Source organism: Centruroides vittatus, unplaced genomic scaffold (genome assembly GCF_030686945.1).
Source record: "Centruroides vittatus isolate TY-2023 unplaced genomic scaffold, ASM3068694v2 contig_717, whole genome shotgun sequence".
Lineage (NCBI taxonomy): Eukaryota > Metazoa > Arthropoda > Arachnida > Scorpiones > Buthidae > Centruroides > Centruroides vittatus.
In genome coordinates this window covers 135,310-162,594 of record NW_027122456.1, presented here as the reverse complement: position 1 = coordinate 162,594, position 27,285 = coordinate 135,310, and the positions used below count along the sequence as shown (strand labels likewise).

The window sequence follows — 27,285 nt, the reverse complement described above, 5'->3', positions numbered from 1 at the left end:
GCGGGTTCGCGCCTCGCCAAAACACGTGGCGTTTTCCGAGTTTTCTTCGTGTCTAACACCTAAATAAAGGCAATTTTCTTGTAAAAAGTCCTCCAGGAGGCATCTTCATCGACAGATCGCCCACTTGTGGCGATGCCACAAACACCAAAACTTTAAGACCGGTTAATGCACTCATAAAATTAATAAATTTACGCAGCAAAGAAATAAAATATTACGCTTCAAAATACAGGAAACTTGTATTTGCATCTCGTAATGGAGGATCGATATCTTCAATACGATCTGAAAACACAAGATGATATGTCTTAACTGATACTAAATGATATCTTTATACAAACATCTCTCTCTAAGTTAGATATAGACACTATTATTACTTTTCCGGATGTTATAATAGAGGAGAAGTATGGCAATCGGTCAAAAAAGTCCTCTCTCAAGATTTTTACATTTATGGACTTAGGACACTTTAAAACGTTGAGAAATGGGAAAAACTTCGGGATCAATTTCTTTATGTATGGATGTTGGTGTATGTGTGGGGGACGGTATTGTTCACCCTGTTTGGAGCTTAATAACTTCTGTGTTCTTTGTCGAAAAATTTCTGTAATTTTGCAGGATGATTTGTTTATTAGAGGGATTGATGCTGTTAAATTTTGGTGGCTAAAGGTCGAGGGGGTCGTGTGTATCTTCAGTAGGATCGGACTTAATGACTTTTACTCGTTATTAGCATTTACAATTGTTTCAATAAAACCCATTCCGACCCTTAAAATTAAGCTTATCGCCATTTTATACCGATAAAAATATAAAATGTTTTTTAATAGAGTGTGATGACAGATGGCGCTAGCAAAATTTTAAATGTTGCCGGGAAAGTTGAGCAACTTGTTGCTTGTTTATTTAGCCGGATATCTACAAAATAATTGTTAAAAAGTTTAACTTCAAAATTAGGTTACTGAAAAATATCAGTATATTATTTATTTATCTATCTATATATATATAAATAGAAAGTATTGTCTGTTTCCTATATACTTCTAAACTTTTGACTGATCTTTACCAAATTTTTCATAGTTACTCTCTAGAACTGTAGAAAATATAGGTTACCACAAGACATAGACACAATACCCCTCTCCTTGATTTTATCCCTATGTCATTCCATCCCTTTCTTGATTTTCACCTTATTAACTTCTAACCCTTTTCACCGATTCTCACGAAATTTTTCATACTTAATGTCTAGATCCTGTGGAAAATATGGGTTACCATAAATCACCCTGACTCCACCCCTTCCTCGATTTTCACACTATTAACTCCTAAACCTTTCGACTGGTCAGCACCAAATGTTTTATACCTTGTAACCCGAACATCCCACTTCTTGACACTTCTAGATAAACATAATTCAATGGCAGACTAAACTTTTAATTTACTTAATTAAATTAGATTTTAAATACAATTTCTAAGTTAATTATCATTAGAAAAAAAACGCATAATAATTGAAGAATGACGTAAAATAATTGGAAAATTTCAATTAAATATATAAGAGAGTTGGCAAACATTATTAAATTTAGTGTTTACCATGTTGAAACCTGTAAATTCAAACAGCCATTAAAGTCTCATTCATTCTTGTATCCTGGAGAATCATCACCTGCACTCAATTTTCTTGTGTAACGAGCTGTGACCAAAGCAAATCAGACTTTGTTATTTTAGTTGTCTATGATCTAGATTCACTGTTTCATCTGACAGAATAAGTTTATCGATCGTCACTCTTGTAAACTTCGACTATTTTTCTTCCAAGATAAAAATATGTGCTACGTTCTTTCATCATCTCAAACAATTACGTCATATATATATATATATATATATATATATATTTTTTCTTCACCCTTCAGAATCGATGCTAATTGTGCATTAAAGAGTGAATTTACACACTTTTTACGGTTTTAATTTCGTGGAGTCTCGATATAGCGTTTTCTCAAAACACTGTGCTAATTCATCAATTCATCATCATTTACTGTACATTCATCTGAGCTAACTCAATATCATCATGTACTTCATCTGAGCTAACTCAATATCATCATGTACTTCATCTGAGCTAACTTATCATCATGTACTTCATCTAAGGCAACACATCATCATGTACTTCATCTGAGCTAACTTATCATCATGTACTTCATCTGAGCTAACTCATCATCATGTACTTCATCTGAGCTAACTCATCATCATGTACTTCATCTGAGCTAACTTATCATCATGTACTTCATCTGAGCTAACACATCATCATGTACTTCATCTGAGCTAACTTATCATCATGTACTTCATCTGAGCTAACTTATCATCATGTACTTCATCTAGAGCTAACACATCATCATGTACTTCATCTGAGCTAACTCATCATCATGTACTTCATCTGAGCTAACTCATCATCATGTACTTCATCTGAGCTAACTTATCATCATGTACTTCATCTGAGCTAACACATCATCATGTACTTCATCTGAGCTAACACATCATCATGTACTTCATCTGAGCTAACTCATCATCATGTACTTCATCTGAGCTAACTTATCATCATGTACTTCATCTAAGGCAACACATCATCATGTACTTCATTTGAGCTAACTTATCATCGTCTCGTACTGTACATCATCTGAAAAAATCGCTGCGCGAACTCATTAACACCATCATCATTTTATCATCAATGTCAAGAGTTGATTATATAGATAAAATATAACAAAATTCAGCAAAACTGTTCACTATATCGGAGTAGACCCGATATAACATCCATCAAAGTTTCATTTACTCTTGAAACCGCTATATAACGGCACTGACGGGACCACAAAAGGTCGCCGTTGTTTTCAGCTCACTTTGTATGCATTTCAAAAAGAAATGTTTCTAAAAAAATGGCCGCCGTTTAGAGGTTGCCGTTGTTAAAGGTTGACTGTGTGTATATTTTATTTTTAACAGAAATGAGTTATAATTTTTCTAACTCATTTTAGATAAAAAAATTATAATTAAATATCCAGTAAATTTGTAAAAAGGGTAAATTATACATGCGTGTTATACGTTAAATTTTAAAGAAAATGTAATTTATAATTGCTTATGTATGAATAACAATAACAATAAAGTGTAGAATGGTTTTAATAAACCACTCTGTATCATTTTACATCAATTTATTTTTTTTATTTATTAATATAATTATAAACTTTTTATTCATAAACATTAAAAACTGTATCATCTTCTCAGCTAATTTTTGAAGTTTTTGATGGTTTATGGGATTTTATTTTCAAAAAGGAGTAAATTAAGTAAACACCTTTTGTATGATGGGAGAATAATTTCAGGATACACTGAAGACATTTCCTTAAAAATATTACTATTTAAACTCACCACTGTGGCACTTTTGGCGCTGCGAACAAAGTAAAAGCAGTTTCATTTGCGGGGGTTCACATAATTTTTTCAAAAATAGATAAATTTTCTTTCTTACAATTATGTAAAAAAGCTTAATTTTCATTCTATTCAAGTTTACTTTTCCGTTTACCTAACTGTATAGAAATAACGGCGTATCTTATGGAGATACCGGGTTCGATTTCCATTTTACTTGAATTATTTCTGCTTTTCTCGTGTTACTAGAACTGAAAAAAAGTTGAAGATTGCACAGGGCAACACTACAGTAGAAGACAATCGTAAAGTTTTTTGAACTTTTGTATGAAAATCCTCCAGAAATGATTGAAAATTCGGCGAAAATTCGTGATGCCCGTGAATAGAATCAACTAAATATTAAAAAAATATTTCCATGAATTAAGCTTTACCATTTTAGCTTATTGAATTGAAATTCACGAGCTTGAAATGCCCTAAATTTATCTGTTGTAGATTACGTTGCTACGGTTTTAGAATGAGGGTTTTATATCACAGGGTTTTAGAATGCCCTGTGATGTGAAGGCAAGGATTTGTCTGTGTGAAATTCAAATTCAAGAAAATATCTAAAAAAACGTTCTTGCACAAATATTTCTGCAACCGATTTTAGGGAAAATCCGTAGAAATCCCTACAGAAATGTTTCTGCAACCGGTTTTAGGGAAATATCCCTAACAAATCCCTAGATAAATGCAATAATTTTTTGTGTAAAACTCAAATTCAAGAAAATATCTAAAAAACGTTCCTGCACAAATGTTTCTGCAACCAATTTCAGGGAAATATCCCTAACAAATCTCTTGAAGAATACAAAGATATTTTATTTGTTACAATCAAAAACAGAAATTCTGTAGTTTTAAGGAAAATCCTTACAAAAATTGCTGAGATATTTCTTTCTGCAAAAAAGTTGAGGGGAAAAATTCCTACATTTATGTTCGTAGGAATTTTTTTCCTGAGTTAGAATTAATAGAGTTTGGCTAACTTTCTATTATTATTATTAGGCAACTATATTTATGCTTAAATATTTACAATTGATATTTTAATTAGATAAATGTTTTCTCAGAAAAGGAAAAAAATATACGAGAAATTTAGTCACTCAATAAAAATGTTGAATATGGAACCAAATAATACCCAAAAAATATGGGCAATCGGCAGAAAGTGATGGGTTTCTACGAGAAAGAAGCTTTTATTTAAGCGTTAGACACGAGATAAATCCGGAAAAGTGACGTTGGTGAGGTGCGAACCCGCGACCAACTAGCAGAGGTTTTATTGTAATTTGCCTTCTTGATTATCACAAGTTTGATAAATGTCTTTTGAAAATATCTTAATAATAACGTTAATGAAGCTGAACAAATTCGATTTTTTCCGAGTGAAATAAAATGGCGACGTTCTCTTAATTAATGATCTATTATCAGGGAGAAGATAAAAGAAATTGAGATTGATTTATACAAGAATATTTTAAATGTAAAGATCTCTTTTATTGGTCGAGTGTGTACAATTTTTTAACGTAATTTTTCACGTCACTTTTAAAAATTTCCTATTGTAAACTGTGAGTATGACGTCAAACTGACGCAAAAATTAATAATTGAAGTGTTAAATACATTGTAACGATTTTTCCATTGGGAGTGAATCTTGATTCTAAATGAAAAATATCCGTAAATTCCTACAAAAATATTGTAAATAAACGGCATTAAAAAGCATAAATTCCCTATATTTATATACCAAGTAGTGTTGGGGTTGACAGTTTCCTCGTTAATCTCGTCTCTTTGTGTGTATTTTCTGTGCATTTTTTTTTTCTGTGAAATCATAGGAGGTAAGGTATTGTAAGACACTCCCTGATAAATAACTCGACACTGTCGAAGTATAAACAGCCAAAGGGGGTTTGGAATGCCCGGAGGCCATAGAAAAATCATACATTTTGGCAAAACCACTAACGAGTGAGCTTAGTAAATGAGTTTCGGTAAGAGAATTTCGCTTAATGGAGTCGTGTATACCTTTTATATAGAGCACTGTTAATGCTCCCGGGCATCCACTTCGATTACTAAACAGAATTACTCGTTGGTTTTGTATGGCACATTAAAAAAAAACAAATGGTTCCTCCTTTGACGTTTAATGTTATCAAAGAAATGCTAAGTACCTCTGTAGTAGATTTATTTAGGATATATTATAACTTAAATTAAACTACTGCGAGACGAACACTAAAGAAAAAAACAGGTTAAACAAATAGTTGAACTAATTAAAATTAAATTAAAGATCATTTTAATTAAGGTTTCACTCTCGGCTATGAAACCGCTGATAGTAAATTATAGGAGAAGAAAAAAATTAATATAGAATTTTTATTAATGAAATGATTGATGATGGATTTTTTTACGTAAATTTTTACATTCTTCTTAAAGGTTGGGTTAAGTGACGTTTGGGCTACCTTGAGTAATGACGTGAACATTAAAATGAACACTAAGATGCTCTTTATAACCGTTTTGAATGCAATTTCTTTATGTTTATTAATTAAAATTCCATTGATATGTTGTATAAAACGCCTCTCACATTTGTTTTTCGCTTATACACCCCTTTCGCTTTGTACAACTCCCTCCCCTTTACCGCTGATATAAATCTTCTATTTTGAACGTGTAAAATCCCCTATTTCTGTTGTCTGTCTGGGTATATCACTTTGTTAATTAATATTACATTTACAGGAACCCAAACCGAATTTACAGCCATAAGTTTAGGATAATATAACTGTTCTCTTTACGACCGTAAATGAAGAATTGTATAAATTTATATTAAAACACAATGAAATGTATACCCAAAGTAGTAAAATATTGTGTTAATGTTACCTATGGTTCCAAAATGGCGGCTCGTCTCTGATTCCAGGACTAACTAAATACTGTATTGTAAACTTCATTTTAAAAATTATATAAATGCAGGGGAGGCCCAAAAGTCGGTTAACCATTGTAAAAAAGTAAATTGCTGCGTTATTCAGATACTGTGATTTATGGCTTAACATTAGTCAAAATGAAGTCTTCCTCGCTCAAATTTTAGTTTCTTCGGTTTAGTGCCACACTCGATTTAGTGCCAGTCTCGTGGTAAACTTCATTTCGACTGTTTTATAAATTAAAATACTATATTTTGATTTGTTTGATGAAACTGTCTCTCTTTCTATAATTTAGGCTTAGTAAACACTAGTGTTGTGTTGTGTTACAAAGGCACTTGGCAAGTTTTCCATCAAATTTCTTTATTCAGTTTAGTCGACTAAACTGAATAAAAAAAAATTTGATGGAAAACTTGCCAAGTGCCTTTGTAACACAACACAACACTAGTGTTTACTAAGTCTAAAATACTATAAAGTTAAATATGATTAATTAGTGAAGGAAATTATAGAGAGTTATTCGATACACGGGGCGTGGTTATTTATTTTATGAAGAAGAATTCGCCTGGAGCTTGTAATATATTGGAAGTAGTTCGATTACATTGTAATCAGTAATTTATTTTTATTACAAGTAAATAAAAATTAATTTTGGTTGAATAAAATCGAATTTATTCGTTTTGTTTCGGGTACAAGTAATGCTTAATGCCTAATAAATTATTTATAAAATTTGACTTATAGAAAACTGACAAAGGAGTAATTTAAATGAGAAACACGCATCTATTTAGGTGTTGTACGCGTGAAAAACCCGAAAAACTCCACGTGGCCAGCCATTCAAAAGCGAACCCACGACAAACCAGTGTCGGCCACTAATGTGCTCTTCAAGTGAATAGGATCCAGAGTTGGATTTGCGTATTTGTGTATGTAAATTAACACAAGCTATAGCTTAGGGTCCCACAATATAAGATTATAGTTTAGGGCCTCTTGTTTGAAAATTTGTCAGTATTTGTTTTTGTAGAAAAACTTACATTTTTATGCAGCTTCCAGAGATCGGCAGCTTTTCACATTTGTAACTAGACCAGGCTTCATAAGGTCGATTTAAAAACTGGTTTTGGTGCTAAATTATACAATAAGAGTAAATTAGGAAGTGAAATTTGTTTTTAAACGCATAAAATAAAATATTAATATTACAATTTAGGGCATTATTTATTAAATTATTGAATAGTTAACAAGAGGCACCAGCATATTTACACTCTATACCAACACAATTAATACTAATTACGTGTGCGATTATCACAGGAATTCATATGTATTATCTGTGCCTTCTGGGGAGACATTTTTTTAAAGGAAACTGGCTACTATTTAGACGTTAGACACACGAAGAAAACTCAAAAAATTCCACGAGCCAGCCGTTGTTAAAGCTTGAACCAGTGAACAACGACCTGTGTTCAGTGCTTTTATCTACTGGGCATCAGTGGGATCGACCAGCAACCAATACATTGTATTCTAAGATATATGTCTAGTCACAATTACATTTAATATGAGCCGATCTAATTGCAATAGGAAGTCGACCAGCATAGGTAAGAGATGGGAAAATGCCGTCACCTGTAGCAGTAATGATAAATAGAACTTTCTGGTCTAGATTGTGCTGGAGATCGCTCCCTATCTCCTCTTTCCTCTCTACCTTGCCTCTACATCTCTATCTCTCATTCTCATTTCCATTTTTCTCTCTCTTCTCTCGAATGCTTCAAGACACCAGACCAACAAAGTTTAACAATTCCATACATGTATCTAATATTATCAAGAGATTATCCTAAATTCTAAGGAGTTGGTCAGACATTTAGACTTTAAGATGTTAGTAGAGAAGTCGAATTCTAATCAAAATTACAATTTTATAAGATAATTTTCATATATATATATATATATAGATATGTTTTTTTTACTGCACTCATACATTGCTATAGTAAAGTTGTCACACTGAAATTACTTCAATTTAAAAGATAAATGTCCGAAAGTTCATCCAATAGTTAGAGAAGAAAGACAATTTTGGAGTTTTGATCGTTAAAAAACTTCATTAACCAAACATCAAGATAGAATTTGATTTTTTTTTTCCAAGACATTAAGTTTCTTTTTGGAAATTTTGGGCAATGAAATGCGCACAGTTGTAGTTAGTCCAGACAGACAGACACATTAACAAAGAGTTTATGAGTTATTGAAAAAAAGAATTTTACACGCATTTCTTTCCTGCCTGGGGCTTTACGTGTACTAAAATTGCTACATTTTTACAATGTAATCTACAAAATAACGTTCAATTTTTATATCAAAATTCAGATCTTAAAAATAAGGGGAAAAATAAATAAAAAAGTAAATTATCAAAAACCGAAAACAAAACTTTGGATATTTTTTTTTTTTTTGCCAGGCATGTACGTAAATGAAGTTTAAAAGTTTGAGAAGAAAGCCCACCAGTAATCGAATGGATAACACCATTAAATACACTGGTATTGGGTTCGCACCCGACTAATAAGCTGCCACGTACAGTTATCTGGGTTTCGAGTTGACGATGTGCTGTTTTCCGGTTTTTTTCTCGCGCGTGATACCTACATAAGAATTGACGGCTGGATGGCCGAGCGATTAAGGTGGCACCCTATGTGACCCGGTATCGAAAACACCAGAAATTTTCGGGGTTTGATCCGTCCGGATATATTGGGTTCCGGGGCTTAGCAGAACCCATAATGAGCTTGCAGAAAGGCCCTCTTAGAGCCCACAGGGAAGAGATTTAAAAAAAACGAATTTAAATAGGGGCCAGTTTCCCATAGAACTCTACCCCCTTGATAGATTTCCTGTGTTGCGTGACTCATCCTATCAAACCAATTCACTTTAAGCAGAATTTCCATTACACGTCTATAAAGATTCTTAGACTTTTAATGGTTCTACACGCTAAACCGAGGAAGAAAAATATAATTAAAATTTAGCTTTCAATTAAATGCATTTAATTAATTTGCATACAAAATCAAGCTTTCGCAGTATTTTTCAAGTAATGGAATTGAAATTATTAAGACAATTAGGAGATTTTCTATTAGGACTATTAAGATTTCAGCAATTGTAATTGCCCATTCTCTTGATGACTTTCTTTTAGCATATTTAACATTCTCCGAAAAGATATAATAAAAAAAAAGACAATTTAATTTGATAAATTTGTGTTGCTGAAGATAAATGACAGAAGTAATTTACAGCTTTACTTGTAATCGGTTATGGAACCTTCACATTTGTGGAGAAGGAGCGCTCGATATCCGAAACTTGTGTAATCGTGTAAGCTGGTCCTTGATTAAATTCCAACATCATTCTACATCTGGCCAATCGTCGGTTGAAGTCATGAAGTCCCAAATGCCCCCAATCACAAGACAACTTAATCAGGGAAATTCCTGCTTACAATCAATGGAATGAAAACGAATCTTTTTTCATGTGTATCAACTCTCTGAAGAATAAACGCTTCATTTATTTTTATTTTAACAAATTAATTTTATCGAAAAAAAATGTCTGACTTAATAAAATAAGAATTTATGTCTTAAATAATTATTCCTTTCGACGGTATTTGCGAAGGGATAGGAATCTTCCAAGCGCCCTTGCTTCCAGTAACTCGGGGGATTATGTGCAACTACTCCGAAAAGATTGTAAAATCTTTCAAATAGTATTGGTCCTACACCCCTACGTTGCTCCTACATCGCTACTTTCTCACATTCTCCTACATTCCTACATCGGTATGTAAAGATGTTAGCTCCTTACTCCACTGGGGGATCCGGGATCGAAACCGTGAGGCCAAAATCCCAGAATTTTTTGGGGGTGGTTCGTTTCGGAAACGCCGGGCCCCTTATCACGTGAGCTTGGTCGAACCCACGACGGGCCTGATGAAGGCTTTATTATTGAAAGAGTAAGAAGAAGAAGAAGAAGAAAATGGGACCATCTTGTCGCGCGTGACCTCATGCATTGAACAAAATGACTAAATTTTTAATTGATTTAATGACTTATTCCATTATTATTATTCTTGGTTGTATAATTACTGCTGGTCAATAAAGACGTGGCTTAATCATATCAAATCTAACATCAACATTATAACCTCGGCGATGATCTTTTGTCGACATTCTCCTTTCGATTTAGTTTCACTAAAGTTACATTTTCTCCTCCATCTTATTTAATGAAGTAATCTTGTGTTACACGGACAATACAATGACTACCGAGCTTTGTGTAAACAAATTAATTTTAACAATAAATTGAGAAGAAGAATAATTATTAAAAAATAAAATTTATGTTATTTTAATGTAAAATACAAATACAGTCGAACCTGTGAACGGCGGCCACTGACGGGAACGTAAAAAAAAATTGCCCATTGTTCGGAGGTGGCCGTTGTTTACAGGCAGTTTTGTATGGATGTCGTTTAGAGGTGGCCGTTATTGAAGGTTTCCGTTTTATACAAGTTCCGTCTTAAACAAGTTTTACAGTACTAAAATATTAAATAAATAAATAAATAAAATTTTACGGATCCATATTTAAAGTAAATAAGTGCTAATAATGCACGCTCTGTTTGTCGCGTTGCGTCGCGTCGCGTCGCGTCGCGCGGTGTACATACTATTGTCTATTCTAACAGTAACGATTTAATCGCCGTAATAATAAATTTGTTTTATCTTCCGCGAGGTAGGAGAAACAATTTACTATTTTAACGAAGAATAATAAAACAAATAGATCGTTATTGTTTTAAATTACGGAAATTGGTGCGCGAGGCGACGCGTCAAGCGCGCACTCATGCGATGCATGTGACACCGTTCTCATGTGACAATGTTCTCATTTATACTTCCTAGGCCATTAACGGGAATAAATTTTCGAACACATCACGCCATATCTGTAAATTTACATCATAAGATCACGTAATCTTCGTGGATTTTATCAGTTTGAATGATCAAGAAAAACATTTGGGGTCATAAAAGACGTCTCTTTAACTTCATCTTCCCCCGAAGCAATTTCACGTTTTTCAATATATACGATATGATATGATGTTTTAAATTTAAAATCGATTTTATTTACATAAAATGACTGGAAAATTGCATTATTTTAAAAAAAGATAATAATAAAAATTCAAAAGAAAATTGTTGGAATTTATTAGAGTAATAACATGAATTTCTTGGATCGATGAAATGAGGCAACGCAATACATGGGAAATCTACGAAGAGATGGCCTCCCGGGCCTTTCTTTAGGGAATTGGCCTGTATTTCGGTGTCAGATACATGAAGAAAACCCGGAATATTGCACATGCCAGCTGAAAAACTGGGAAAATCCGTGTGCCAGCTGAAAACTGCACATGCAAGCTGATTTTGGGAGCGCTAATCCACCACCATTGTTTTCAGTACAACTGATCCACCAATGTTTCAGCTGTATTATTCACTCGGTTGATGAGGTGTGGCATAGCAACAAGAGATGTAACAAGGTAAATGCCTCAATGGCTCCCGGAATGACTTCCCATGGGAAAATGGCGTTATACTCGTTGGTGAGGCGCGAACCCACGACTAACTTCCAGTCTTCTGCGGTTTTATCCACTACGCCACTTAGAAGTATATTCTTACGATTCGAAGATATACAATTTACCTCATTTATCATTAATTTAATATTTATTCAGTAAACTATACACTTGTATAAGTTTAATTAACATTAATTAAGCTATAAACTTTAATTATTGATTAATTTGCATCTCATAACTCGTTCTAACAATTACTTATTATTCATGGTAAGCGCTCAAATGACTGATTTTGATATACATTATATATTTATCTAAAAGTTATTTAAAATTTCGTTTAATTTTAACCTTTTAACTTAAATAAAATAAGGATAACATCTATTTTAACGAAATCTCAAGAAGTAATTATTATAAAAAAATGTACTTAATGACATTTTATTATTTTTTTATGTGAAGATCTCTAGAGGAATAGTTTAAGTACATTTTGTTTTATTTTCTGGAAAGTAAAAGACAAAATGAGGTTTATTTTTAATAAATAAATTCATGAGATGAGGAAGCACAATGTACAGGGGAGATCTGCCTCACAGGAGTATTTTCTATAAGAAACCAGTCTTTATTTACGTGTTAGACACGTGAATAGAACACAGAATACAACACGTGACCAGCCTGTTGTTCGGGTGCGAACCCACGACTCTAACGTGGCTGGTCACGTTCAGGACAGAATTAAGGAGAGATATGTCAAAAATTCCCATATTTGACTGGCCTTCTCCATATCTTATGCCCCTCTCAGGCCTTACGCGAGATGTTTATAAGAATACCAATTCACGTAATAACGGAAACTTCGACAGATATTTTACACTTTTATTTTTCTAAATAGTGTAATTAAGAATTACGTGCAGTGTGGCCCGAATGTTAGCTAACCTGGGTATGTAGTTTTATGATCGGTTGAAACTAGAAGAAAGAGTGAGATCGTTGCATCCACACGCTTCGTCTGGGTTACTGACGTTTGGGCCACCCCGTACGAAGAAAATCCTCTTGTAATTAATTAATTTCCTGTATTTATTTCTAATTTTCAGATGTTTTACATAACAGTATTAACAGCAGGAGCATTCCAAATCAAAGATGTTGAACAATCTTTAGGTAAGAGGAGTTTTGAATTGTGAATGGTTCTGTCCCACCCTCTCCCTTTATCCGGATATATACACTCAATTATTCTCCCTACTATCTTATAGTGTTAACGTAATGAAGTGATTATTCTCTCTTGTCACTTTTATCGTCTTAAGTTAAAGAATGTTTCACAGGTCATCTTTATCCGAACATAAAATTCGTTCAAGCGCTCCTGAATGAACTGAATCGATAAACTTGTCATGAAGAGATAAACAATTATTATTTCCCCTTCTTCTGATATATTTAATTCAGTCGAAAGTAAAGAATGGAATATTTTTTTCTTTAGAAATACTTAAGAAAATAAGAATTTCATTTTTTTTTAAATAGTTAAATACACTGTACTCTCGCTAATTCGGCACACCCCGGTTTTAATGCTTCTCTCTCTCTCTCTCTCTCTCCCATTCGTGTATATTTCTTTTAAATATATAAACTTGTAATATTAAAGTTAATAACAATTTTAAATTAAGTTACAGCTTTAAAAAATAATAAATAATAAAGAGAGACGAGACTTCGCACACTCGGTAATCCGGCACGTTGACCGATCTGGGAAGAAATGGCCGAATTAGCAAGAGTCCGGTATGGACGTATTGTTTTTATAATAATATTATAATTTTAAACCTTTCTATATTTACAGCTCTCTTCATACTAACTACATTGATGCTTATTTTCTCAGCATTATGTGTTCTAACTTCTGTACTACTACTCATAGGACTATGTGTGGTAGGTAAACTCTATTGAGTTATATCCAAAAGGAAATTTTTATTTTCCAAAATTATATTAGGGATAATATATTTTTGATATCAATTCACACACACACACCCACAATAAACAGCATAAAAGACAGATACAACACAGAACACAGTGGCTGTAGTATGGTAAAGTATAGAATGATTGTAGTATAGTACAGTGTAGCATGGGCTTTACTTTTAACAGAATAAAAACGTACTCTACATACTGTACCAATATAGTACTCAAGTCAATAAGCCCCAGGCCACATTCTCTTGACAGTACACGTTAAAGGTCATTATAAATGATAAAATTAAGCTTACTTATAGTATATACAGAATATTTGGCGAATTACGAACGATTTGGCCCACCATTCAAAAAGTTTGGGCATACAATTAAATGGTAATATAAAGATTTTATTAAGTTAAGTATAATTTCCTACGAAGGCGTACTGTACTTTCAATTAACTATCCTCTTCTTCTTACAGTTTTATATGCTCTTTTGCATTTTATAAGGACCATTTATTTATATACTAAATGACTTTTTTCCTATTTAACTCGTAATCTGTTTCTAGTTTGACAAAAAGTTTTCAGTATCAACGTTTCCAGTGTCATTTACTGAGTTGTTTGTCTTCTGAGATAGGACAATCGTCTGATGTTGCTGCCATGGATCGTCGCCGTTACTATGACAACCTTATTGGATATCATCCTCGCTTTCTATCTCATCAATGATACAGTAAGTTTAATGCAGAAAATAGGGAGATTACTAATTGTAACGCTTTCATTATTTCAGCTTTACAATTGATTTTCTAGGGATAATTAGCAAATTGAACAATATCGAAAAGATCGCCTTTCACAGTTTCACTGGTGAAAGGTTAATTTATACGTTACACTAATGTATCGATATATTAAGTCCGGGTTAAAAGATAAAATGTAATTATAATTAATTTTAACATGGTTGAACGTATTGAAATATGTCTTAAAGTTAAATAAATTAACTACACGGCGTTTAATATACAAGAACTTTTATTGTTTTTAGTAAATTCGGTGTCAAATTATTATGTTCTAATCGATAAATTTTTTAATATAAAATCATTTTCTTTAACTAAAAATCATCCTTTTTTCAAGGAAAACATATTTTGTTGACCTTTCTGATAATGTTTTTTTCCCCTCTCGTGTTAACCTTTCTCACCAAGATATCTTCATTGACTTTTTTTTTTCCTCAAAAATACATATTTTGTTGACCTTTCATCCAAAAACCATATGTATTTTTGCCATTTATACACGGAAAATATACTTTTAATCTACTTTTCTCATTAAAAAAACATATTTCTGTTGACTTTCCACGCGGAAAATATATTTCTCGTTGACCTTTCTCACGTAAAAAAACACACTTTTACTGATTTTTTTTCCACACGCACATACAAAAAAAGATACACATTTTTATTAAAAGTGATCGTCAAATATATATTTTAATCATTTTTTAAAAAAATAATAAAGCTTAATCAAAATTATTTTTAAAGCGTAAACAGTGTTGACGTATCATCAATCAAAAAATTTCGATTTCTTTTTTTTTTACCCTTTTTAACCCATTTTTTAATACTTTACGCTTAACAGATAATTTACCAAATAGCAGAATGGTGTAATAAATAACACTGAAGCATCAATGAAAGAGCGAGTTTGTGAATGAAATATGGAACAGCGTAATGAAATAAAAGAAAAATAAATTAAATTCTGATTATTATTATTTTACAGAATTTGGATATTATAAAAATTATATTATTCGTCATCGATTTCGTCATGTGTGGCTTACACGTAAGTTACTGTATTTAACACGTAAACTTACTGATTTTTAATGTTTATTATATTAAAATCTTTTTTTTTCTTTTTGTTTTTTTAATTATTTAGATCTACTGTTTACTGTGTGTCATCTCACAGTATCAAGATTACTTGATAGGAAGAGGAAGAGCAGGAGCCGACAACGGAAATCAAGTAAGTAGGTCATCTCCGGTCAACACACCTTCGACCGGTATGAACACTTTGTTTTAAGACTTCTATTTGTTATGACGTCAAAATTTTACGACAAATAAAAGAAAATTATGACGTAATATCAATATATATATATATTTTTTTCCGCTTCATTTGCGTTTTTTGCTCGGTTAAAGGGGAGAAATTTAAAGATTGTATAAACGTTAATTTAATTTTTAAAGGCTGTACCACCGGTGAGATTCTTAAGCAATATACCAAGTCAGCATAACGCACCTCAGGCCATCTCCAAATCTCAGAATGGTGCACCTTCTACAAGTCTTTCAACATCAACCACAACATCCAGTTCGACTACTACAACGAAGAGTTTTCATCCAACAGATCTGAGTTCTATAACTGAGGAACCAAGCTCGTACGAACCTTCAGATGTCATTATTAATGAAGACGACGCTTCAATTCCTCATCAGAACCCACCGAAAAAGATAAATCAGATGTCTACGGGTATATAAATATTGGTTCTATAATTCCTTTAATATAATATAATACAATTCTAGCTGCTATTAAAGCGTCAACCTGCTGCTTTGGACACCCAAATTTTTGTCTGTCAGGCCTGTTTGGCTCTCTTATTAAACACTGCAATTAAATGCCCTCTTAGTGCTTACAAAACAGAAAGTATTAGGAATAGGAGAGTGAGGAATTGGGTAGGATGATGATGATGAAGGAAGGAATTGGCTTGAGGAGAGGGAAATTAAAAAGGAATGAAGATAATTTATAAGAAATAAAGGCCGTATACAGTATGACGAGAAAAGATAAACGAAGAGAAGAATTTAATTTTACAGTAAATGCAAATAGATAATGAAATTATTTAAAGGTTTATTGCATTTATTAACTATTTAAAATATCACGTGTAAATCTTAAACAATTTAGAAGTATACAATGACACACGAATACATTATAGTAATTACATTGAGAATTACTCAACGTAATCGACTTATTACTAGCATTGTAAATTTTAATAAGACACACCTGAATCATTTCATTAAGTTAAAATTTCAAAGTAAACACTAATAAACTGAAACAGATGATGTATAATTGAGATTTAACGAGATCCGATAACAACCGGATATAAATGGGATTCTAGAAACCTCTCGTGGATATTTTCTTCTATAACATCCGATATTAAGTTTTAAAAGTTTAATGAGTTCCATTTGTTCGACTTAATCGATCTTTTAATATTAATAGTGATGTTTCTTTATAGAAGTAACTTAGGTGACGTTTAATTTCGAATGACAAACTTTTTATATTTAAGTACACGAGTACGTGCTGCGGAAGTAATTAATTTCTCTTTATTCCTTTCTATAAACTAATTTGAATTTAATACTATATTTTACGGATTAATTTGGCATTCGATACTGTTTTTATGGATTAATTTGACAGTAAATACTGTTATTTTATTAATTTCTTTGGCCTATAAGTTGTTTTCTATGGCCTTTCGTACTATTTACGATGGGCTGCTTTGGCCTTTTTGCGCTATTTCTCTACGAATTAACTTAACTTTAATTAATAGCATTTTCTATAAACTAGAATAAATAAATTATATTGAGAATATAGTAAACAATTTTACTCTTCGAATTAAATATTTTCTATTTTCTTTTTTATATATTACACATTTGAACACTACAAGTTTACAAAATATTAATTATATATTAATGAATTTTAAAATTCAAGTAAAGTACTTTAAGTTTTAAAATGCTTTGCAATGAAATATATAAATATTATTATTTCTAAGTGTATTATTAATTCAAAATATCAATATTTTGATAAATAAACATTTATTTAGAAATTATAAAGATAAATTTACAAGTATTCGTGGTGTTGTGTAAAAGTTAAAGTAAGCGTGGCGATTTAAGGAAGGAGTACGAATATCGACTTAAAATAACTTTAAAAAGAAACATTAAAAATTGATAAATTATATATAATTTTTACTGTTTTTTATATTTATTATATTAGAAAAAGAACGGGATTCTTCTACAAAATCTACCAACAGAGGAGAAAACGAAGAAATGCATCCACGAAGATTATCAGCAACTCATCTCTTAGAAACAGAAATTGCTCATAACAATTCCGAAATGGCGCATATGATCTAACATTTTCTAATGGTAAATTAATATAACACACTTCAATACCCGTTCTGTTTAACTATATTTCTCGAAAAGAGGGTTTAAATCAGTAGTTGAGCAGTTGTGATGTTGCGTGCTGCTGTTGATGACACTAAGAACTTCGGAACAACGATTAAGCTCGCGAGCTTAACACCAAAAAAAAAAAAAAAAAAACAGTTTTAAGACACGAAAATGCTGAGAAGTTTCAGACCTTTACGGTTTTTATAAAGATTATTGCCAGATTTTTAAAGAATTTTTAAGAAATGAATGCTATTCAACATATCAAATCTATGACTGTAACAATAAACTTCTATGAATCTATAAGTGTAAACCATAATCAACCTTATATTTCTTTTAAATATTAATCTTACCGTGAGATTTTTTCATAAATTTAACTTAAAATAAGGTTTAAACTCCCTAAAAAAATTTAGGAAAATTTAACGGTTTACTTTTTCTAAAGGTGTACTTATAGTTTTGAATATGGTGCGCATTATACTCGAATTTTTATTATTTAAAAGATTTACCTTATGAAATTTGAAGAGATAAATCGATAAAGAAGTTTGTAAGGTATAGAATGAAACTTTTTCTATATAGAAACTGATAAGAGTTGCTCTCTTTACGAGGCAATATATTAATTTTTGGGAGTAGTACGTAATTATGACGTTTGGGAGTGGTCTTGATTTAATCGCTTATACATAAATCATCGCCCACTCCCAAAATTAATTATTAATATAAACAGTAATGTCTTTTCAATATCATATTTAAAAAAAAATCAAAATGTAGGATTACGTGTTAGTTCTATACAGTATTATACATTTAACAAAAAGGAAAACAGTTTATGAAAATTGCTTGTGGAAAATGCTTGTTGTTATTTATATTGGAATTTACTAACTTGTAATAATTTGTTATAAAATATTTCACGATTTTAATATATATATATATATATATATATATATTATAAAGATTAAAACGTGTATAAATATAACTTGAAGAGATGCAAAAGACAAAATTTTGCATAGATGATTCTCTCTGTAATTTAAATTAGATGCCAACTGGAATGGTTGCTTCATCTTCAATTTAAGAAGATTTGAAGATAAAATCTTTATTTAACAATGAATTTTACATAACAGACACTTAATCTGCACTCCCAGTAAGCAATTTAGACTTGTAGACTATCAACCCTTCAGCACTTATTCTTCTGCAGCATCTTGATTACATTATCCAACTCATCCTTCTGCAGCATCATGATTACATTATCCCGCACTCATCCTTCTGCAGCATCTTGATTACATTATCCGACTCATCCTTCTGCAGCATCATGATTACATTATCCAGCACTCATCCTTCTGCAGCATCTTGATTACATTATCCAACTCATCCTTCTGCAGCATCTTGATTACATTATCCAGCACTAATCCTCCTGCAGCATCTTGTTTAAATTATCCAGCACTCATCTTTCACTCGTCACTTAATAGATGCAGGTGATTACAGGCAACGTTCATAATCACACGATGAGTAAAGGCCCCAAATGCGTATTGTCAAAGAAGTATTGCAAGTATAACAACGTTGAGTAAATAAATAGTTTCTGAGCATAAATTATTCTGTCACTCAATGAATGACATCACACTTACAAACCATTTTGGGATTGTTTCTTGTGTGATTTTGAATTTTTTTCAGTACTGTTTGCAGCATACGAGTGACAACTGATGAGGGAAGAAAGCCCAAAATGTTTAAGTAGTGTTACAGGTTGTAATAGTGTTGTATAATTGAATAAGTTTGCAAATCTCGTTGCTCATCGGGGATGTCCTTATTTACAACATATAAATAAATTTTAAATATTTGCGCTATACGGAACCGAATTTAGAGGCCCTAAGCTGTAACCTATGCGAGGTCCTTCAAAAATTATACATTACGTTCTCGCGATACTTTTATTAAAGAGCAAAGAAACGTCACATACGAAGCTTTGAATTCATTCTGATTTGTATTTAAGAATAGAAGGCTTTCATAGGGCGAGGCCCTAAGCTGGATCTAAATAGAACTTATTTAGAGCCATTTTAATGACTCGCCATTCGCGTAACTAGAACTGATATTAGGGGGAGCTCGAATTAGAACGTGCAAAACTGTATTCACCCCTTACCACCGATGCTGTTAATGAAAGGTGAACTCTTATATATTGTATATAAATGTGTATAAGTGAGTTATATTTATTTATTTGTAAAGTTAAAGGAACCCGGCTCCTTCGGGATCCCACGGTTACGCTACGAACAGGGCCCGAAGTATTTGAAAGGAACATTTATGCAGAATATTTGTCTATTGTATTATCTATTAAGTTTACTAATCTCTAGTCTTCTATAGTTATAATTGTTAGAGTTTTATGAAAGAATAAGAGCTATATAATTACGAAAATTTAATTATTCAACCAGAATTGCCTTGGATAAATTTGTATTTATTAATAAATATTCTTTATTTCTTTGTTAACTTTTTATATATATTTAGAAAAAATAGTTTTATATTAGATAAAAATTTAAATTTTCATAAAAATAATTCAAATTTTCCACTTTGTATTTAAAAGAGCTTAAAGTGGTTTAATGTAATGCTGATGTTAATTATGTTCTAGCAAAATTAATTAAATTTTAATTTTTTAATTGTATATTCGCTTCTTTTATGTAAATGTAATAAAATTTAATTATTATTTATTAAAACTTTGTCTTAATTATGAATGTTTATAAATAAAATATTTAACATTTCTACTTCTAATTGTTTTTTTCTTTGTTGTTTAACGCTTAAATTTGTAATAAAATCACTTTAATATTGTAAATTTAATGAGTTAATTGATGAGGTTTAAAGTTGAGAGTTGAATCGTCTCAAAAAATTCATCTAAAAATTAAGAGGGAAATCAGTACCGGAATTCTCCGATAGGGTATTTTTGGCGCTTCAGATCTGTTTGATTTTTTGTTACCTTCGATAATTGTCGAGGGCATTATGTAAATTTCGCTGTTTCGCACTGCATGTGAGAAGCATCATCAAAATTATGTTGGCCGTCGAATACAGTGTGCAAAGCACTTTCATAATGAGGACCACACTGAACAGTTTCTCCTGCACCGTAAAGTCTTTACTTACAATATACAGTGTTGTTAACGGCGCCAAAAATGCCACAGAGGTTCCTTTCGGTACTAATTTTTTATATCTGTACTAAATATATTAATGTTATTGTTCGCTTCCACTATCCTTCACATAATCTTAGATAATTTAATTATATTATTTATTTTTTAATTATTATGAAAATAATTAAGAAAAAAATCACGTATTGAAGATAAAGAAAATTAGTTTCTTTTATCTTTGTGGAAGCTTTTATCAAAGGGAAAGATAAAGTTCAAATTTAAGATTAAGAGTAAATGAAGTGGAATAACTATAGAAGTAATGGTAGAGAAAAAGAAAATAAGTCCATCACAGATAACGAAAATGGCTAAAAATTAATCAAGATTTTAAAGATGACCATAGAAAATGGTAGCTGCAACGTAGATTCTTCTAACTACTTTTTGCAATTTGCCAGAATATTTAAATCCAATTAAAGAATAAATTGAAATTAGTACACAACCTGGAAGTTTATTTATTGAAAAATCCATAAAATAATGTAAAATTGTAATGCTTAACGCAATTTCTTACAATGGCACAATCATGATCACGCGTGGCTTCTTGATCATGAAGGTCCTTTGTACCACCACTACTGTTTTTCCATTTTTAATTGCTGCAATCCTTGAATTACACAGTTAATCCATCTTTACCGTGATGATTGTCTGGCACTCATTATGTACCTGTGGGCAAATCTTCATTTTTCTTATTACATGGCACACGAGTGGCCGAGTGGATCGAACATTAGTCGCGAGGTCAAGTGGGGATTTTTACGTTTCTTGCATAGATCTAACACCTAAATAGGGGACAGTTTACACACAGATAATTTTCCCTTTGCTGTTCGCCCACGTGTTGCATCGCCAAATACCATGATACCATTGAACGTATAATTCTGAAAGGAAAACTGTGGTATCTTCACAAAGACAAGTTAACGATATCAACGCTTCGACTATTTCAACCAACTTGAAATTTGGCAAGATACTTGGCACCCCATCAATATTTTGAGCTATCTCTATGTAAACAAAAACACTAAAAGAAATCATTTGTCAATAAGCCATCCTTCTCAAAATATGGCCTATCAAATCGGGCTTTTTTCAGCACGAAGATATTTGCATGAAAGAATAAAAATTCAGAATCAAAAAAGTGAAATCTAAACCAATATTTAAACGAGTGTCTTCTTTATATAAAGAGGATCATAGCTGTTTATATGATACGAAGTGGATTGGAATGAATTAGATTGATGGAATAAGGCAACGCAATTCTTGGGCGCTTTGCCAAGCGGGTGCCTTCCAAGATGACTTTCAATTAAAAATTTGCTCTCATTTAAGTGTTATGCACGGGAAGAAAACTCGAAAAACTCTACGTGTCCATCTTGTTGATCAAACGTAATAGTGTTCAGTGGTTTTATCCAGTTGAATTGTGAAAACTAACGCGAAGTGTATTGTCAACACAAGATTGATTCCTGATATATATTCATGCACACGGTTGATACTGTATGTTATACTCTACTAAAACTAAAATGCTTAATAAATATAGTGTAATAATATATATAGATTGTAAGACAAAGGATTGAAAGAAAAAAAAAAAAAAAAAATAGAACCAATTTTTTGGACGTGTCTACGAAACCAGCGACGTAAGAAAGCTGGAAAACATTTGAAAAATGGCCTTGATTCATGGTTTTTTTGTTTTTACTCGTATAAAAATGGTTTCCAACAATAGAAGAATGCCAATATGATGCCCAGAGGTCTATAAACAGGCATCCAGATCATGTGCAGTCACATACGAAATTTACGGAGGTGCCACTGACTTTCTTACGTGTGAGAACTTTCGAACCACTCCGTATTAATGCCTGGGATATAAACAATGAGGAAGAAAAACTCACAATAGATCACAATAGAACTTTACACCTTTCAAAATTTATTATAACATCATAAAAAATGATAAATGTAACTTTCAGAGGTAAATGTACAGATCAAATTTAGTTTTTGCACTTTTTAGTTGATAAGTAAGGCATCGAAACAAATTGTTAAAATAATAACAATACTTTATCCTGATGGATAGCCACAATTTCTTTGTCTTAAACCTCCGTTTAAAAATATTTTTTGGCTCTGTAAATCTATTTTCTTTTTTAAAGTTATAAAGGATTTACTGCAATGGTAGATTAATATCCATTATTATACTAACATTTCTTTCTATGAAAGTATGTAACTGTAAGGCTATTATTATTGATACTAGAAAAATTTTACCTCAAATAATATGTTTGAGAAAGGATAAAAACTGTCTGAAACTTATTATTGTAAGTAAATTATTAGGAATTTTGATCTCACCATGTTATAGTTCTATACAGGATCATACATTTTATTTAGAGAGATGATAAAGTATTATAAATAATGAAAAATAAGCTTAAATCCTCATGTTTATAATGTAGAAATAAATTTTAATATGTGTACCGTATCAATCCAGATTTAGACTTGAGGCCCTTAATATGTGACGTATAAGAAGCCCTATAAAATAATATATTAAGTTTTTAATGACAGTACATTAAACAATAAGGAAATATCACATACAAAGCCACGAGTTAATGAATAATGCATATTGATCTTCTTTGAGAATAGAGGGCCCTCGTAGGTTGAGGCCCTAAGCTGTCTCTTAATAAGTTATAAGTGAAAGCTCATTTAGGGTCATTTAAATGCCTCGTCAGTAGCGTAAATAGAATCAATATTAGGGAAGTTTAAATTAGAACGTAAAAACCCTATATTCACCTCTGCACTACTATGGATGTAGCCACCAATGCTGCAAATGAGGAGTAAACTCTTATATATACACGTGTATATCACAATAATTTTTTTGTACTTTGATTTTTTTCTTAAATCTATATACAAAATTAAGGAGCTAAACTCACTGGACATCTACCCAGTTACGGTTTGTGCGTCACTCTATGTGAGTTTGCATATAAATTCTCATAGAGTGGAAGTCTCACATAGGCTTAACCATTATATATTTCTTTATTAAGTATGTAACTTTAAAAAATAATAATAAATAATATTCTAAACATAACTTTTTATGCTTCCTACAACTATTTTAAATTTATTCTAGTATCTAATTTTATAATATTTCGATCCAAGTAACTACCAGAAATTGAATTGACAATTCCGTTTGATATATTTGTTACTCGGTTCACAAAATCCTCTTACATGGTGTGATTTCGTCAAAGGGTGACCTGATTATTACCGCGATTTCTGCTGCTCCAGTTCTTCTTTAAAGAATGTTGTATGGAACTCCAAAAGACTGCTAACTTTTGATACAGGGCAACATTTTCTTTCTTAACACCATCAGCAGTAGCAACTATCTGCTAACAACTAACAGGAAAAGTAATGTAATGAAATTCCAGTTAGGTCTTTCTTTCAGTGACGTTGTGCTTCTTTACTGCAAAAACATAAGATTAATTCTAGAATAATTAATTTAAGACACGCAGTAACAATTCCAGATGCGTGTTTGAGAGAGGAGTGTTTAGAATTGTTTAACTTGAGTCAGGGGGTCTCCACGATGCCTTACTCCATGATAATTTTTTTAAAGTTTCCCCACTAATAAACGAAATAATATATATATATATATATTATCTCTGTTTAAAATACAATTTAAAAGGGTGCGGGTTATACTTCGATTTTAAATTACAATTACAAACTCACGTCTGTAAAACAACAGCTGCTCCATAACTGCGGGTTATACGAATGTTTTAATTTTGTTTTAGCTGCTTTTGGGTGCAATTAAGTTTTCATTTTAATTATTTAAATTAAATTAAAAATCTGAATAAGACGACAACGTGATGTAGGCCAATAATCCGCGTGTTATCTGCGTTTAAAATACAATTTGAGATAGTGTTTTTAATTTAATCTAAAACAGGATATTTTTATCTATTGTTCTTTACACTGGAATTTTGTAAAATCTTACTATAATTTATTTTTATAAATTTAAATATTTTAAAACTTATATGTATATAACTCATAACATCATTAGTGAACGTAATTAGCTTTGATTCATTTGTATTATGAAACACTGTTACGTCAATATGATGTCATTTCGATACTGTTATTACCAAACAGAGCAAAAATACAAAAATATAGGGAATATATTTGATAAATAATACCAAAAAAATGTATTTAAAAATTAAATATATGTTAAAAAATCATATTAAAAAAAATTACAGTTGAACTTGTGTAAGCCGGAATCTCACGGTACCGGATTTCTTCAAGTTCTGTTTTCGACAGGTTTTACTGAAAATAATAATAGAAATAAAAAATTTATTCAAAAAGAAAAATATTCTGTCAAAATTTAAATTATTTCATTTCATTTCACCTTTAATTTCATTAAAAATTGATTAAATCCTATTATTTATAACGTGTAAGTAATTAGACAGTCATACAAAATGAGATTTTCCATTAATTTTAATAAATTTAAGAGAAAAATAAAGATGTTAAATAGAAAGAGAATGTTGCGTATGATTTATTACAATACTTTTCTTTTAATAATTCCAACGATATCAATTTTTATACCTAATGAAATAAAGGAAATAAAATGTAATATGACAATATTTCTTTTGTTATCTTCGCTTAAACTATGTATAAATTTCCTCCTTTGATTAATGTTTATGGCTTCTGTTTTTTTTTCTTTTAAATACAATAATGCAGAGATTTAGCTTAGTTATACAGGCACTTAAAATATAATATCTCATTGATAGTTTTCATATTTAAAAAATTAAAAATTTATCAAAAAAATTTATTTAGTATAGTATTTCCATTTGCTTAAATTGATATCTAATTTTTGTATTTATTTCAGACTAAATTTTTAATCTTTAACTTCTTTCACCTTTTTCTTCTTCTCCTTTACCTTCTTCCTTTCTGCATTTTTTCTTCCTCTTTTCCACCTCTTTCTTATTTACTTTCTCCATTTCTTTTTTCTTCTACTTCTTCCCTTCTTCCACTTCTTTCTTCTTTCTACTTCTTCCCTTCTTCCACTTCTTTCTTTTTTCTACTTCTTCCCTTCTTCCACTTCTTTCTTTTTTCTACTTCTTCCCTTCTTCCACTTCTTTCTTTTTTCTACTTCTTTCCTTCTTCCACTTCTTTCTTTTTTCTACTTCTTCCCTTCTTCCACTTCTTTCTTTTTCTACTTCTTTCCTTCTTCCACTTCTTTCTTTTTCTACTTCTTTCCTTCTTCCACTTCTTTCTTTTTCTACTTCTTTCCTTCTTCCACTTCTTTCTTTTTTCTACTTCTTTCCTTCTTCCACTTCTTTCTTTTTTCTACTTCTTTCCTTCTTCCACTTCTTTCTTTTTTCTACTTCTTCCCTTCTTCCACTTCTTTCTTCTTTCTACTTCTTCCCTTCTTCCACTTCTTTCTTTTTTCTACTTCTTCCCTTCTTCCACTTCTTTCTTTTTTCTACTTCTTTCCTTCTTCCACTTCTTTCTTTCTTCTACTTCTTCCCTTCTTCCACTTCTTTCTTCTTTCTACTTCTTCCCTTCTTCCACTTCTTTCTTTTTTCTACTTCTTCCCTTCTTCCACTTCTTTCTTTTTTCTACTTCTTTCCTTTTTCCATTTCTTTTTTCTTCTACTTCTTCCCTTCTTCCACTTCTTTCTTCTTTCTACTTCTTCCCTTCTTCCACTTCTTTCTTTTTTCTACTTCTTCCCTTCTTCCACTTCTTTCTTTTTTCTACTTCTTTCCTTTTTCCATTTCTTTTTTCTTCTACTTCTTCCCTTCTTCCACTTCTTTCTTCTTTCTACTTCTTCCCTTCTTCCACTTCTTTCTTTTTTCTACTTCTTCCCTTCTTCCACTTCTTCTTTTCTACTTCTTTCCTTTTCCACTTTTTCTTCTACTTCTTCCTTCTTCCACTTCTTTCTTTTTCTACTTCTTCCTTCTTCCACTTCTTTCTTTTTTCTACTTCTTTCCTTCTTCCACTTCTTTCTTTTTTCTACTTTTCCCTTCTTCTGCTTCTCTTCATCCACTTCTTTTTTCTCTTTCTCATCACCACCTTTTTTCCCATCTTCTCTTCCTTCTTCTTTTCTTTTTTCTCTTCCTCATTTTTTTCGTTCTTCTATGAATTTTTAATAAAATTAATAAAAAATGTAAATTGTATTATGCATAGAAAATGTAGGCTATTAAGGACATGGATGAATTATAAGAACATAAATCTTAACGTCAAATGAATTTTGTTTCTATTAACTAAAAGTAATGTGAAAGAAATTATGAAAGATAAATCAAATAAATAAATATTTATTTATTGTAATAAATATATGATTTTTATATAAATCATTTTGTTTAATTGTTTAATCAGGTTCACCAAGAGGAGTGCCAACAAAATCATATGTAC

At 31.3% G+C, this 27,285-nt stretch overlaps 1 protein-coding gene across 1 annotated transcript in view; it reads left to right on the top strand.

Moving 5' to 3' along the window:
- Positions 1 to 17,974, top strand: part of LOC136980591 (uncharacterized) — a 33,075-nt gene extending 15,101 nt beyond the window's left edge. Inside the window, exons 2-8 of the mRNA XM_067276732.1 lie at positions 12,831 to 12,894; positions 13,556 to 13,641; positions 14,290 to 14,382; positions 15,402 to 15,461; positions 15,555 to 15,638; positions 15,857 to 16,133; positions 17,643 to 17,974. Coding sequence (XP_067132833.1) covers positions 12,831 to 12,894; positions 13,556 to 13,641; positions 14,290 to 14,382; positions 15,402 to 15,461; positions 15,555 to 15,638; positions 15,857 to 16,133; positions 17,643 to 17,779 — 801 coding nt within the window. The 3' untranslated portion in view covers positions 17,780 to 17,974. The remainder of the gene's footprint in view (positions 1 to 12,830; positions 12,895 to 13,555; positions 13,642 to 14,289; positions 14,383 to 15,401; positions 15,462 to 15,554; positions 15,639 to 15,856; positions 16,134 to 17,642) is intronic.
- The last annotated feature ends 9,311 nt before the right edge of the window (positions 17,975 to 27,285 follow it).